The 15,120-nt window shown below is 37.5% G+C and overlaps 1 protein-coding gene across 2 annotated transcripts in view; it reads right to left on the reverse strand.

Moving 5' to 3' along the window:
- THSD7B (thrombospondin type 1 domain containing 7B) overlaps window positions 1-15,120 on the reverse strand; it is a 919,482-nt gene that overhangs the window by 483,197 nt on the left and 421,165 nt on the right. For both annotated transcript variants that reach the window (XM_032145845.1, XM_058434423.1), the window contains one exon: window positions 12,542-12,739. In XM_032145845.1, the coding sequence (XP_032001736.1) occupies window positions 12,542-12,739 (198 nt within the window). The remainder of the gene's footprint in view (window positions 1-12,541; window positions 12,740-15,120) is intronic.

Here is a 15,120-nt window from a genome sequence, read left to right on the forward strand (position 1 = left end):
CCAGTTCAAACATTCTAACTTTTTACAATCATCATTTGTAAATAATGCTTTCAAACATCTAGATTGACTGAAGATTACCAGACACTCCACTCTTGCAGATACGAGCAACTTCCAGAAAAATCAAGATAGCTGCCAGATCTTCCATTAAGCCTTCATGGTATCTTTTTTAACCCTCAAAACAAGCTATATTATACCAGTGTTAAATTTCTAATTTTTGATCATTGAACTATGGTTATGTAAGATGTTTACATTGGGGCAGTGGGCAAGGAATACAAGGGAACGCCTTGTACTGTTTCCTCAACTCTTCAATGTTTCTGTAAATCTAAAGATTTTAAAATATAAAAGAGTTAATAAAACAAAAATTTTACAAAATAGCATCCTTACAACCATAAGTCTGGAAAATAGGCCTCTGAGAGATAATCAATTGCCTAAAGTCAGTTGCCATTTCCACTAACTGATACCACCAATTCATTCTGTACAGTATTTAAGTAAGTTTGTTTACACAAAATGAAAGATAATTATAATAATGATAAGAGCTGACATTTCTGCAGCAGCAATCACATGCCAGGAACTGTTTTAAGAACTTGACATAGATGAAATCAGCATCTATATCAAATTTATGATGTAGGTCCTATTCTAATTTCCATTTCTCATAGCAAAACTGAGATGCCAAAGAGAGCAGTAACTTTCTCAAAGTCACACACCTAGTAAGTGGAGAAATTAGGAGTGATACACGGTATACACAATGACACCCAAATGATATGAAAGAAAGGAAGGACGTAAAATGAGTCCAGGAAGGAGACAATCTGGGAATCCGGTCATCAGTATAATTTTCAGGGTGCACTCAACCTACACTGGCGGCTATAATATCACAAAGAGATGGGCGAGTATGTTTGATTTAGAACTGACCAGTGTTACTCCTATGGATTCTCATACAGGACGCAGAAACACACAAGGTAAAGACCCTAAATCTCATACCTTTTGAAGAAATGACAATGAGTTTCGTGGTGAAGAGTCTTATAACTTCATACACTATAGGCAGCTGACATCACAGCTGTGAACATTTCTGTAAAAACAATTCTGTAAGTTGTCAATATTATGCTCTCCAGGCACACAGCTCTCCCCAGTCAGAATTAATTCAGGGAAGGATTTCAGAATATCTGGACATACACTGTTTCTCTCAGCTGTGCCTGTGATAAATATTGCATGGAAATGATTTTGTGATTGTGCTCCCTGCCAAGTTCCTAAAGCACAGGGTCCTACTTGTCTCAATAAACAAATGCCCATATGCCTTAGTATTTCTCTAAAGAGAAAGTCATACTTTCCCTTTCATATTATCCTCTTACACCTGCTGGGATGCCTTATAAACAAAGAAACCCTATTTATCAATAAGGATGCTGACTGGCCCTTCTGGATAAGTGAATTTTCTATTTACCTGAAGTTTCCAATTTAAACTTGCAGCCTGATCTTATTTTAGCTTTTAATTACAATGCATTCAAAATATGCTGCTAATTTCCTTAATCCATTCTAACTTAAATTTTAATATTAAAATTGATTAATTAAAATCAATTATGTAATTAAACATAATCTTGATAATTTGGGAAAAACTAGACATCTCCCTGCCTGTGGTTTTCTATCAGGGGCAATACCACCACTCCTTATGGGGACAACAAAAACAATGTGGTCCATTTTGTTTGCCATGATGATGAGGGGACATGACTGCCAATCCATGGGGGAATGCCAGAGATGCTACATATCATTAATTGCAGGACAGCGAGGAAAAATACGAAATTGTGCTGTCCAAAATGGCAGCAGATGGTCCACAGAGCTACCCTCACTTGCAGGATACTGAGGAGATTCCCCTGCAGAAACCCGAAGAGCTGGTCCCAGCCTCTGTGAATATGCCTCTGGTGACACTGAGCTCATTACTCACCATTGCTAGGCAGCTGAAATGGAACATGTATTCTCATGTTAGGCCAACATCTGTCATCTTTTTATTTCTACCTGTTTGCCTTCTGGAACAACACAGAAATAACTACCTCTCCTTCTCAATGAATCCTTAGTTAAGTATATTTAATGAACTCTGATGTAATATTAAAGACCACTTTGGTGTATCAAATTTTGCTTGCTTTTTACTAAACTTTCTCAAACTTCTCAATATGGTGTTATTAGCAGCTCCGCTATCACCCTCCTCAAGGAATATCTCTAAGATTAAGGAGTGAAAAGCTGTTTATCCCTAAAGAGCTGTCTTCTACCTTCTTTGTGATTTCACATATCTCCTTTTTCAGAGACTCTGCTTCTTTCTCCTCCCAATCCATTCTGATGAATAAATTCTATGCTGCTTAGCTGTCTGAGTACGATCACGATTAGAATTACAGTTGCTGGGAAAACCAGATAAGTATGCACTATATATCTAACTTAAATTCACTTTGTGCCAGAGGGAAATGTGTGTGGGCTTTATGTTTTCATTGTACAGGTGATCTCTCTTGCTCTTAGCTCACACTAAGGAAAGAAAAGGCAATATGCTTAGTGTATGGTTAGGAATAAGTTTCATGAGCCTAGCCCAGTGAGTTGGCACAAGTGCCTCTAGTGCTGCATTGAGAATAAATCTCAGGCCAAGTCGGACTTTACCAAAAAACAACATCTTAACTATTGAAAGTTGTTGCATAGTCTGGTACAGGGCAGGGTCAATGTAGTTGGTACATGTGACATGCATTTACCAACATTCATAAAGTAGAACAAGCACTGGTTTGGAGTCGTGCAACTATAGTTCAAACCTCTGGTATCAGAAATTACTAGTTGAGTGACTTTAAACTATCAACATCTCTGCCTACAATTTCCTCATCAGTAAATTTGGAATAAAAAATAACAATTCCAAAATGGGCTATTGTGTGGATCAATTGAAATTACTCTTTCAAGTTCTATAAATATTGAGTGTACCTTAATATACCAGACACTCTGGTATCATGCCAAGAATAAAATGATAAATGAGTCAAGGTATGTGCCCTTGAGAAGCTCATTCAAATGGCAGAAACAGAGAAATAAACAGATAATTTTAATATAATACAGTAAAGGCATTGATAACTGAATCACAGACTGTTATAAAAACACAAATGATGAGCAGTCTATCAATTGTAATGATTTCTGCAGCAACTGTTACATACTCTGATAGAAACTGGCTTTAACAGTAAGGAAATATATTGTCTCACATAACAGCCAGTGCTCACACTGTTGATTCAGTGGCTCAACAATCTCTTCCAGGACCCATAGTATCTTTCCATCTCTGACCTACTGTACACAGTAATGCCTTTATCCTGAAGCTACATATCCTGTTATAATAAGATGGATCACAGCAGCAATTAACACAACACCCTTCCTTGTTCAAGTCCCTCTTCTCATATCTTGTTGATCTAAATAAATTTAACGTTACCCATTTCTGAACCAATAACCTATAAAGGAAATAAAATTACCATTAATGGCTGTGACAAATAATCTTGGGCAGGTGATAAACATAATATTCACTTGAGATTCTAGACCAGCGTAAAATAGTTGGAGTGAGAGTGAAGAAAATGCTTCTTGAAGGACACCAATTCAAGTTTTTAAAGGATAAATAAGAATTAGCCAAAGGAAGAAGAGGAGGATAAGCATCTCAGGCATGGGAACAACATGATTGTGACTGTGGAAGCAAATTACCCTAGAGGTAACAAAGGTAAAGGAGCACTGATTATGAGCTATGGAATTTCAGAGCACAAAAGGTTACACATTATGAATTCTTGATTCATGAATCAGTTAAAGTATATGTATATATTAATTTAGGAATTCAAAAAATATTTGATAATAAGATTAAGTAAAAAAAAATTATTGATTTTGCATGGGGTGGAAGGGCCTTTCTAGGAGGGCTTTTTTTTTCACTATATTTCCTGAAAACATTTGAATAGGTACAGAATGTGTAAACCTCTGATTACTTTTGCTTATCTAGTCATATTGGCCATACCACCAGTGTAAATTACTCTGTCATAATGGAGAAGTGTTTTATCCATGTTCATTGCTTTTTTTGTGTCTACATAGAGGGAAAACTGGTAAATGTGTCAAGAGTAATGAGCCAATGGTCATATGAAACAGCAAAATACCACTTTAAAATACATTTCAGAAAGTGAAAACAAAACTGTGTCCCTGTGACTAATGCTATAACTAATCCCTGTTACTGGTATTACAGTGGAATACAATAGGGAATAGAAAAACTTAGGACATGTCTGGGGGGAAGATGAAAAGGATAGCAAGGGTGACAATCTCACATTAATTCTCACTGAAAGGTTGGGTTGACCACTTAATCACATGAGCTACATTTTGAATTATCAGTACAATCTACGACTCATTTTGCTTCTTGAATCATATAGAATGGGAACAGAAAGTCGATTGCCTAATAAGAATTTCAGAAGACATAGAAAAAGGAGACAGCACTCCTATGAGAGACACAGGCACAACTCAGGAAGCAATTTGCTCTAAGCTATTTTTAAATATTAAAGTCTAGAAAAAACAGATTACATTTAGTCTGATTGTGAAATATTGGTAGAGTAGTGATGGGAACAGTCATTTATTTAGGCCCCTTTTTAAAGGAGAAAAAAGACAAAAGCTATCTTGCAATGTCTACGTATGCAGCAGGGTGGAAAGTGGAAGTAATTCAAAATACAATGCCTGTTTATCGAGACAACATACAGTAAATATATTTAAATCCGCATTGCAGTTCCTCTCTCTTTAGCATTTAAATTGATTCACCAGTTTACATCTACTCCCACCTTCACGTCAAACATGGATGGGGAAACTCTGATTAGAATGAGTCTCTATTTTTCTCTTTTGGATTCCCTCACTGCCAAACATTATTAGGGTTTCATCTTTAATTTCACTGCAAGACGACTAAATGAAAGGGAACGAGGAACTTGGCTACAGAAACTTTGTAATTTAATCTCCCTTGCAGTCTGATTCCTGTGGCGTGAACAGCACAGCTTGATCTTATTGACACTTTCAACTGCAATGTCAGATTCATTTCAAAATTTAATACAACGTATTTGTCATCACCACATTTCCTTAGGTAAGGACACTGACACCAAACTGCTACCAGTTGGTGGTCTGCAAAAGACAGCTTGCTGAAATGAAAATTCTCTCCTCTAAACCTAAATAACTCATCTCACATATTGCGTGTCTTCTGTTCGTGCAAGAGAACACTACTGCCTTCCAATATTTGATCATTTAGTAATTCATAGGTAACAATAAATAAGTAAAAAAAAAAATTACTCACTGCTTGCTTCTGGAATATTTCAAGAATTTCAAGAATAACTTCTGCGCAGGAAACAAGAAAGAAGATTAAGACCAATACTACTACTTTTTTTTTTTTGAGACAGAGTTTAGCTTTGTCAACGGGCTGGAGTACAATGGTGCGATCTTGGCTCACTGCAACCTCCGCCTCCGAGGTTCAAGCAATTCTCCTGTCTCAGCCTCCCGAATAGCTGGGATTACAGGCATGTGCTGCTGTGTCCAGCTAATTTTTATATTTTTAGTAGAGATGGGGTTTCACCATATTGTCCAGGATGGTCTCAGTCTCCTGACCTCAAGTGATCCACCCACCTTGATCTCCCAAAGTGCTAGCATTACAGGTGTGAGCCACTGTGCCTGGACCAATACTACTCTTGATTCTAACTAAGTGTAAGACATGCCTTATAAGACATGCTCTAGCCTACTTCTCTGTTATATGCTGACATTATGAAGCTGCCCATTGTCCTTCTTTGGCTTACAACTGTGCTTTTCAAAGTCTGGTCCCTGGATCAACACCAGCATTACCTGGGAACTTGCCAGAAATACAAGTTCTTGAGCCCTATTCCAGCCCTACTGAATCAGAAACTCGGGTAGGGGCTGGAAACATGTGTTTTTACAAGCCCACCAGGTGATTCTGATGCCTACTAGTTTTAGAACCACTGATCTAGAAGAAACAAGACAGAGCACCATGTCTCTCCAACATTTCAGACCCAATTTTCCTATACAAGTAATTACCTTAACACCCAGTACAGGTCTGTTTATCTTTTTCTTTTTCAGAACTATTCCAAGACAATCTGGAATCAACTACAAAATGAAAATAAGGTAACCTAGTCCTCCTCCAGAGTCACACATGACTCAATGGCTGAAAAACAAGACTCAAGATGATGATGTATGTTACCCAGATTGCCTAACTGGAAAATAAATGGAATTCAATAATACATTTTATGTTTTGATAGGGAGAACAGAAGCAGTATATTGAAGCTCTTAGAATAACGGCAAATAATGAATAAAGACTGAGGGTTGTTCAAAATATTGAATGATCTCTCATGAGATACTATATCATTTCTGCTTTGAAAGGTAATTCTTTAAAAACTATCAACATCGTATGATTTGAATTGGATTTTGTATCTCCTATAGGAATGGATTGACTAAATATCTTTCCAAGCATCTTTGTCTTAGTTTGAGCTTAGTTTGTGTCATAATGAAACTGTGATAAAGATTCCCGGACAAGTACTTTTTGGGAAGCCATGCCAGGGAGCCAGTCACAGAGTGGGGAAGTGAGGCACGAAAGGGAGGAGCCTGGTAAAGAGTAGGTAATCAATAAGGAAACAGCTTCAAACATACACCTCCAGGCTATTCCAACCGAGAAGAAAGAAGCTGGGTGTGTATCACCAACTCTCAATCAATAGTTGGAGACTGCTCCCTGGGGTTGCCAATTCCCTAGCAAGGCTGCAGTGGACAGAGACATTTCTTAGGCAAAGAGATGTAGGTGATATCAGCTGGAATTTCAGGCTGACACCCACAAAAATGGGAAATGGCCAAGGGGACCTGGGCAGGAAACAACAGTGTGTGCTACAACCCATTACTTCTGACTATTCCAAAAGGCCATTTCTCTGAATTTACATTGCTAATACAAATGCATGTCCATGTTTATTCTCCCGTTCTTTGATTCTTCCAAACAGGTGGCAAGATGTTGGCAAGATAAGATTCCCATCCTTATATAAAGGTAAGTGGGAGTTTTCCTACACAAATAAAAAATTGACAGTATAAGAAAAAATGACAGTTACTTTCTTAAAAAAGAAAAGATATATCCGATTATTATTATCCCTTCCAAAATGCACATCTTAATAAACTGCATATTTATTTTAACCAAGTTGCCATTTCTCAAAACTTTTAGAAAATCCACATTTTAACTTTATTTTAGAGCCTACATATCCTCAGGGTGGCTCGAATTCTGTAGCATCTCTTTAATAGGTTGATTCACTGCAGGAATATACTTATGTGAAAAAGAAATATCTGATGAATAATCTATTCTTCTTTCATCCTAAAATACAAGAAAATAAATATTGCACTAAAATAGCATTTAAAACATCTTATAAGCAAAAGCAAAAACCTACAGAGCAGAAGTAAAGCAGCATTTGTTAACAACACAAGATATAGCATAACCTAAGGGTTTAAAAATAAAGACAACACAAAAGGAGTTCTCTTTAGAATTCTGGTGAATCGCAAAATATTCCAAAAAACAGTTTTTATTTGAACGGAGTCTGACATTATTCTCACAGGTAAGCCAAAGAACATTTTTGAGATCTAAAAATAAAACAAACAAAACAAAAATTTCAACTCCAATCATAGATTTAAAAACATTTTAAAATATTTGATCCAACTTAGGTAAATGATTATTCTAACACATTTCCACCAGTTGAAGTCCTCCTTAAAAAGGTACTTACAGTGTTAGAGCTTACAGGTACATGCCATTTTAGCCAAGATTAAAGGTAACATTTTTGGAGTGTTCAAAGTTAATGATTTAAGGCAAAGACTCCTAGAAAAATATCCTTGAAATAAAAAGCAAAGCTACTTTAATGATGCAAAATCATTCCTAGTGCTGTGCAAATATATACACCACTTGAGAAAAAATATTTGCATGGAAAAGGCATAGAGCAACTATGGAAATAAAAAAAACCTTGTATGCAAGGGAGTGTTTTTGGCAACACTGCGGAACTCTAAGTCCATGCCTCTCAACATGTGAACTTTGTTCTTTGTGATCTATTACACTCTTCACTAGTGTGGGCATTTGCCTTCTAGAAGTGCAGATTGCGTGTTGTATTATCCCTGAATGAAGATGTTTGCTGAAACATATAAACACTTTTTGTTTTTTCAAGATAGCCTATTTGGCAAATTATGGGGCAAAGCGGGTGGTGAGTGCTCCAGGTCTGACTGCTCCAGCAGGTAGGCAGGTGTTTATCCAACGACCCCGTGGAGTCTTCTGCCCACTTTGCATTGTGGGCACATGAAAGATGATACATAGTAGTCACTTGCCAGCCACTGGGAACACTGTCCACTGTCCTGGCATTATGAGGGTTTTTCCAAACTTGCTTTTGAAGATGTCACTTGGTGGTAAACTCTGATTAATCGCCAGTGAAACCTGGCAATAACAAACCAGTTATATGTTTGAGAATCGATGTTTAAAATGCAGTGAGTAAATTTGATATTCTAAGGGAGAAATACGTTGGGCTTGCGTTTTTGAATCTCACTCCATTTACATTTCAAGTGCTACTTTGAAATGAGGAAACATGCTTGTCAACGAGACAAGAATAACCTATGCATATTCTACGCTCCATAAATATCTATTGACATTTGATAAGACGTTGTGCAGAGGACAGAAATCAAAGCTATTCCACCAATCAGAGACTCGGAAATCAGATTCCAAATAAGAACTCTCATTTATACAATCTATTAAGCAATTTTCCTCCTGAAAATAAATATCACTGACTAACATATTGTTTGCTATAATTACAGGCTTGAGGGAGAAAGAGGAGCTTCAGTGGCACTGATAGTATTGCTAATAAATCAAAGTAGAGAATGGAACAAAGCAGAGATAGCTGTAGGAATTAGAGATGACTACTCAAATCTAAGATAACCCAAAGTAGACCACATTCTTAAACTAATCCACAAAGTTTAGCCACATCAGAAATTGCTATTTCCAAATATTCCCTGGTTTGATGTGACCTAGATTATATATTTTTGAAGTTTGTAAGCTAACGGTCTAAACAAACTCCTGGGGAAGAGCAATATGTCTTCCTAGCAGCTAACAAGGACACCCAAGAAGACACTGTCGAGAGTCCTACAGAATCTTGGTCAAGCTTATGTAGAATTCTCATGGTTCCACAATTTGAATGGGACGTAGATACTTGGCAGGGATGTTGAATGTTCCTTTCTAAACACCTATATGCAGGATATCTGGAAGGAGATCATATATAAAAGCCTAAAAATGGTAAACAAGCCAAGTTACCCTTACAAATTACAGTAGGCCTCAAGTTTGAGTAGATCTAATGCAAGTGGTTTTTTAAAAAATCAAAAATAAAGTATTTCTTTTGGTCTCATCTGTTAAATTCAAAATAAATTCTGAAAGAAAGTGTCTATGAAGTAATTAATAAACCAAGAGTGATGGAGGAAAATATCAAATGTTACAAAGAACAAAACAAAAGGAAGTCAAAGGACACTGTATATCTCAAACTTGTCTTTCTCCAGGCATTTAAATTAATGTCAACAGTTCTGTCAACTCCTGTAGTTATGGAAATACCCTGATAATATGTAGGAGTCAAGCAGGAGTCAAGCAGGAGTACTTCTCTGCCAAACTTCTATCATCAGTCACCCAGATTCACACTGAAGCTGAACCACAAAAAGTGTAACCAGACCACATTTTCAGTTTCACACAGAACAAAAGACAGCTTCAGCCACCGGAAGGCCAAGCATGTTCCCAGAACCATGACCACGGCCATTGCCCCACAAACGATGAGGGAGTCATTCAGGTATTTAAAAACCACAAAGACTTCACGGAGTTGATATGAACAAATATTAATTCCCTCTTCTGCACACATAAGTTTGGCATGTAGGTCAAAAGCTGAAAATTAGTCATTTCACAGGAATAAGCAAGAAAGCTCTAAAACTGCTGTAAAACAGTAAAGGTGATGATTGTAGAAGGCTCAGCATAAATTATGAAAGAAGTTCCTAGCCAAGTGGACAGAGATATCATGACAACCCTCCAATATCTGCTGTGAGATAACAAAGCATGAGAGTCATTTGTCACTGGGTTCCAACCAAACCAATGATCTTCCTGTTTCCTTAGCTGGAGTTGGGGAGGAAGACTTAGTTATGGTTATTCTAATCCTCCTTATTATTTTCATTTCTTAAAGGAATGCTCTTTGACCAATTCTTCAGGACCAGGTAGAATAATAATTGTACTTTAAAATATACGTAAAATAAGTTCATGGCTTTTTTGAATGGTTATATGCCATTCAAAAAATCAATGCCACTTCACTAATGATTGTTATATAACTAATTTAACTCTCACAGTCTTAAGAGTGAGAGGGAGGTTTTATTACCCCACTTGGCAGCTGAAAGAGAGGATGCTTCCAAGTTAAATAAGTTTCCTGAGATCACCTAGCAGGTGAGTAGCAGAGTTGAAATTGCAACTTGTCTAACTCTAGAGCTCACGTTTTAAACTTCCGTACTTCACCTCTTACTCCAAACTCAACACAGAACACTTCTGTAACCACACAATTCTTGAACACCACCTGGACATCCTACAATTTAACTCAACTCTAACACTATCTATTTGGAGTTAGCATTAGATCCCACAGGTTATGGGCTCAGTCCTGCAAGACTGCCCTCACTTCAGATGCCCGTCACAAGTCCCAGACTGTCGCCTGTGCTTCTGACCCATGGTTATACATCGGGGTTCCCACAACTCCTTCCTCAGGTCCTATAATTTCCTAGGACATATTACAGAACTCAGGGAAACATTTTACATGTATTGGTTTATCATAAAGGATATTATAAAGAATATACATGAAAAGCCAGGAGAGATTCATGAGGAAAAGATGCACAGGGCAAGGTATAGGGGACAGAGTGTGGGGCTTCCATCCCCTTGCTGGGATCTGCTACCTTCTCAACACTGCCATGTTTCCGCAGCCCAGAAGCTCTCTGTACCTCATAGTTCAGAGGTGTTTATGTAAGTAGGATCAATTATTAACCCAATCTCCAGCCCCTCTCTTCTTTCCAGTGGCTGAACTGAAATCCCTAAGCTTCTAATCATGGTTTGATCTTTCTGGTGATCATGCCCCATCCAGAAGCTCACCAAGCATCACTTCATTAGAATGAGGCAGGCCTCGCATTCCAGGGGATTTAAGAGCTGTGTCAGGAACCAGGATCAAAGACCAACTATTAAAACAAAAGATTCTCCTAGCACCCCTGTATCTCAGGAAATAATCAGGGTTTTAGGAGCTCTGTGATAAGGAGCCAGGGACAAAGACCAAAAAATATACGTCTTATTACAAAACACAATATCACACAAACAAAAGCAATACAAAAGTAATCTGTTACTAAACTGCACATATGTTACCACAATTCAAAACTTATATGTTAATAGTTACAGGAGTTGCTATTAGTTTTAACTCTCTGCTGTAGCTAATACAATCTGTTACTGCCCTTTAATTAAACAATCACCTGGTTTCCACAGGTAACCAATTACATCACCTGACAAAATCTATATCTGTGTAATTATGGTAATGATTAAAAAGAAAGAAGAAAGGAAGAAAGGATGAAGACAGGGAGGGAGAGAGAGAAAGAAAAAAAGGAAGGAAAAGCTTTGCAATATATATCAACCCTGTGTGGATGCTATTATCCATTCTGAATCTATTTTGTGATTTCCTTCTGTTCTATGGATTATTAGCTGCATAAGTTCAAAACACTTCATCCCACATATCCAGAGCATTATAAATGGGGCTTCTCGTGGCAGAGCTGATTAATAAATATACACAATATTCTTCCAAGGCACTGAAATTTGTTCAAGTTTAGGATCAAGGTTTTACATGTCACTTTTCTTATTTCCACATGACTTACATGTTTTCTGAATCATCTTTCATTTCAAACAACCTACTAGGTGCTTGCTGATGGACGAAAGACATCATTGTTAATAGTTTTGTAAATCTTGACAACTTGTATTTAAAAACAGTTCTTTGGAAATGTTAGTATCGTGTCTATAGCTGATTCAACTCTAATGTTATATAAACAAAAAGCCACTTACTTTTGTTTGTTTTTTTAACTTGAAGGACGTTTCAGTCCTGGATTCTTAACAAGGTGGTATTTGTTTATAATATATAAAGCCATGTTATACGTTGGCTTTTACTTGTTTTATATTGATAAGTTGAATACTATCCAAGAGATTTATTTTCTATTTTTTTGACAAATTCAAAACTCTTAAGAAATCTCTAGGTTTGCTGTATTGCATTTAAGTACAATCAAATAGTGTTCCGTCATGGAGTATGTGGACCCATATTAAGTCATGGCATCTTACTTTGCAGCAATGTGTCACTTGATGTAAACATAAATATTCAAGGATAAGAAAGGCTGTGCTTCTCTTCCTCATGAGAATGATCTATTGAAGGGTGGCCATGTGTTATTTGGCTGATACTTAACATCCTAACACCTCTAGTGGGTCATTGGGTCATACCGCGGTCATTCTGGCAGACAGCCTTCAGAATGCGATGTCCCAGGCCACATTTTCCATGATCAGGGAAACAGATCCCTTCTGATGCCAGCCATCGGTAGCACATTGGATCCTCACAAGGAACAGACTCCACCAAATGAGGGCAATGCCCTGCAGGCCCCGTAGATTCCATGAGGACATGGCGCTGCCTCGTTCTAAATCCTAAAAAGAGAGAGAAAAGAATTTTCACAGAATTCCACTCTTTTCCAGTAAAGGAAAAGAAGCAGCTGGGTGACAGATGAAAACTTTTATTCAAGTACCCATCGCTCTAAGCATGTATTATCTTGATGTGTTTTATTCTATGTGAAGTGAGAGGATGAGATGTAGAAAAAAAAGAGAATGGGAAAGAATAAAAGCAGGAAATCTGTCTTCCAAGAGTTTACAAACTGGGAGTTGGAGAAGTCAGACACAATTCAATGGAATAATAAGTAGCATAAGTCCTATGGTATCAATAAACCAGTAAAAATAAATGGAGACTCAGAAATGATCTAAATACAGACTAATCCACATTTTCTTTTTGCTGTTGATTTTGACATTCTTGTTACGCTGCATTCGGTTAAAATACATCACCTCTTTGGCATCTCCTTGGCGCCTGACCATTCACAACTTCCTGCTCCAAGATTTATCTGCATCGTGTCACTGAGATATACACATCAGTCTGCCTCATAAAGACAATATCTCTTTGGAGTTCACTTTCCACCCAGGCTAGACATGGGTCCATGATTGTTATTCTGTTTAAAAAAAGTGTACTGTGGGACTAGGGCCTCAAAGTCCCAGCCAGAGACTCTAATAAGAACACAGATGTATTTTACATGCCATGGGCCCAGAGAGTCACAAATGCAAATCAACGGGAGTCAAGCAGGTACACAGCCAGGCAAATGGGTCAACCATGAGACTGCAGCGAGCGTTTGGGTTAATGGGCCTGCTCTAAAATGTCTGACTACTATTCAGCTTTCGTTGACTCTCGGCATTAGAGATCATGAACCCTCTGTTAACAGATCCTTCCATTTTGTCTAAGAAACCAGAAATCCCTCTATTTTTAAATGATAAAAACTAATGCACAATTTTTAAAAAACAAAGTGATCTAATAAAGGACTGAGAACCAGATTGAAACTTTTAGTCTAAATTTTCAATCTCTGGCCCCCATGATATATCACTTTTAAGGCTATGTCTACCTTTTGTGGATCTCATACCTTCCATTGTTTCTATTCCAAATTCAATCAACATATTCCTTTAATTCCTTTTTCTTTTAACAAAACCAACAGTTTTGCATGAATAACATTTTAAGAAATTGTTATTCATTTATTCCTCGGAGTAAGTAAAAAAAATGAGAGCTCGATAGCACAGAGAACATTCAATTCCCAGAGTGAAAGCTTATATCCCACCACTCTTCCCACAAGGGGAGGAGAGAAGGACAAGTTAGGGAGCATGAGAGGTAACATCTCTCTCATGAAAAAGTTACACACCTCAAGGTATAGTTGGAGGAAGACCAACCACTCTTAAACAGCACAGCCAAGGAGGCTAGAACACAATGAACAGGTGGTTTCGAGACACAAGAAAAAGTACAGAGAGGTTCTGGGTTATCTTAGATGGAAAAAAAAAAAAAAAAAACAACGCTCAAATAAAGCACTTAAAAATCCTTACCTAAAATATTGAGTATTTTAGCAAAGTACAGGGCTGGGCAAGAATTTTGGGTAAGGATTTTGAAGTGCTTTGAGTTTTTTTTTTTTTTTTTTTTTTCCTAAGATAACACAGAACCTCCCTTTAAAAGAGACTCCTAGACTCTTTACAGATTAGCTACCTTGGGAAGAAATCATTCAGCCAGTCAGAGGCTATATTCTCATGGCATTGACATGGTTAAGATCAGGGCGGTTAAAAAAAAAAAAAAAAGATGGCTTCTGCTGTGCTTTATACCTCCATACCTCCACGTCTATATCATTAACTAGCCAAATAAAATCCACAGAAGGGCTCAGCTTCCTTCCTGGGCCACCTTGAAAAGAGATGCATACACGGCTCTAAACGTCACTTGACGAGCATCAAACTACAATGACCTACGAGCTCTCGCTGCCACAAAATTCGAATGACCTCTATTCTTATATGTAACATCTGCATGCTGCTTATTTATTGTCTTATATTTTTGCTTGTTTTGATTTTATCATTCAGCAAGACATGGCACGAGTCGCCATGATTTACGCTGTTTGACAACCAGCCCAGACTTGAGCATAGAAACTTAGCAGTCTTTACGAAGGATTCTGGGAGTCCTATTATTTGGAGCTTAATGCCATTGAGGGGCATGTTCAGTTTTCCTCCATAAATCAAGTTGCATCCATCTTGCCATAAATCTATAGATTACATCTCTTCAGTCAATAAATTCCTTCAGTCTTTCATTTGTGCTGCCCTTGTCCTGACTCTAACTAGGATCAAATCACAGCACAAGCTCAGCATAAAACAAAAATCTTGGATTCTCTTGCTAGCACTTAACTTTAATCACACATCACTGTTCATGCCTGCAATAGACATCAGGCGTCTGCCAGGTACTTCTG

This window comes from Hylobates moloch, unplaced genomic scaffold (assembly GCF_009828535.3).
Source record: "Hylobates moloch isolate HMO894 unplaced genomic scaffold, HMol_V3 SCAFFOLD_24, whole genome shotgun sequence".
Lineage (NCBI taxonomy): Eukaryota > Metazoa > Chordata > Mammalia > Primates > Hylobatidae > Hylobates > Hylobates moloch.